Below are 1299 nucleotides of genomic sequence, written 5' to 3' on the forward strand. Positions count from 1 at the left end.
ATCTCTAACAGTTTGAGAGTTATTGGCAAAAAACGAAAATTTTGCAAAATCTGAAGGGGTACCCCCTTGGAAAAATCTCGGAAAAATTGAAAAATTTTTTTTCTCGAAATTTTGAAAAATGCTTTGAACAAAAGTTGTAGGTACTACTATTACCTACAAAAAAGGTCGTATACAATGTTTTACTATCTCGAATACTTCAGGTCTATTGAATTAATTAGTTCATTCTTCACTAATTATTCTTTAACGAGTGGAGTTAGAAGGAAATTGTATAGGACCTGTCTCGTATCTAGCAACTATTCAGAACCGACGAGTGTTCTGCTTTCTATTTATTACAATTAGTTCAGTGACAATATATATATTCTAAAGGGCGTAAAAAAATGACCGACTTTTTCATACGACATAAAATCCCATAAGTCTGCCACTCTTTAATAATCTCTCCTCTGTGTCTGTACCTATACATTCTTTAGTTTCGGAAAGACGCCCACGAACTGTAACATTTCACAGCATTCGATCGAGTTGTTGCTTTTTGTGATTTACGTCCCTCAGCGCTCAACTGAAGTATTACTATTTCCCTCTCGACGAAATATTTACCCGAAATCTCCTATAAACATCGTCGGGTACTTTGGTACCATTAATTTTCTCAAATTTGCCGAGTATCTTGATGGCCTTGTCCACCTGACCTTGGCTGACCAGCCATCGTGCGCTTTCCGGTATCAGCCACGGCGTTGCCACGGCGACGACAAGAGGAACCGAGGTGACGATGCAGGTCATTCTCCAATCAGCCAGAAAATAGGCGATCCACGGTAAAACGCAGGCCGCGAACGTGAAGAACATGGCTATCGACATGTTCGCGACGAACGTGCGCCACTTCGGCCCCACATATTCCAATACTAGAAAGAGGAAAATTAATTCATACGCTGCGCTGTGGAAACTGTAATTTGTATAATAAAAAAAAAAAACGGTGAACATAATAAACCAGTTAAAACCAATTGAACGCGATCCCGGTTTAAAAACAAAGCGGTGTTAAGTGGCTAACGTGGTTGCTTCGTTAAGAACAATTAATCCCTATTTTTAGTTGAAACGTCGTACTTTCATCATTCTTCCTCTCGTATTACACAACCGTAGAATTAAAGTTGCGCCTCCAATTATTCTACACGAGCCACTCTATTATTCGTGACACGAATAATTGTGCGACGCCACTATAAATTATTTCTTATTCCTTCAATTGTAGCAAAATAAAAAATTTCTCATCCTATTATAAGAAGATCTAATGACTCGCGTTAAGGTTGTATGAACTCT

At 38.6% G+C, this 1299-nt stretch overlaps 1 protein-coding gene across 1 annotated transcript in view; it reads right to left on the reverse strand.

The window, feature by feature from the left end:
- LOC108624171 (organic cation transporter protein) overlaps nucleotides 1–1299 on the reverse strand; it is an 11003-nt gene that overhangs the window by 2837 nt on the left and 6867 nt on the right. The window contains exon 4 of the mRNA XM_018023283.2: nucleotides 592–890. Coding sequence (XP_017878772.1) covers nucleotides 592–890 — 299 coding nt within the window. The remainder of the gene's footprint in view (nucleotides 1–591; nucleotides 891–1299) is intronic.

The sequence above is a fragment of the Ceratina calcarata genome, unplaced genomic scaffold, assembly GCF_001652005.2.
Source record: "Ceratina calcarata isolate Rehan_Ccalc_2016 unplaced genomic scaffold, ASM165200v1 scaffold301.2, whole genome shotgun sequence".
NCBI lineage: Eukaryota > Metazoa > Arthropoda > Insecta > Hymenoptera > Apidae > Ceratina > Ceratina calcarata.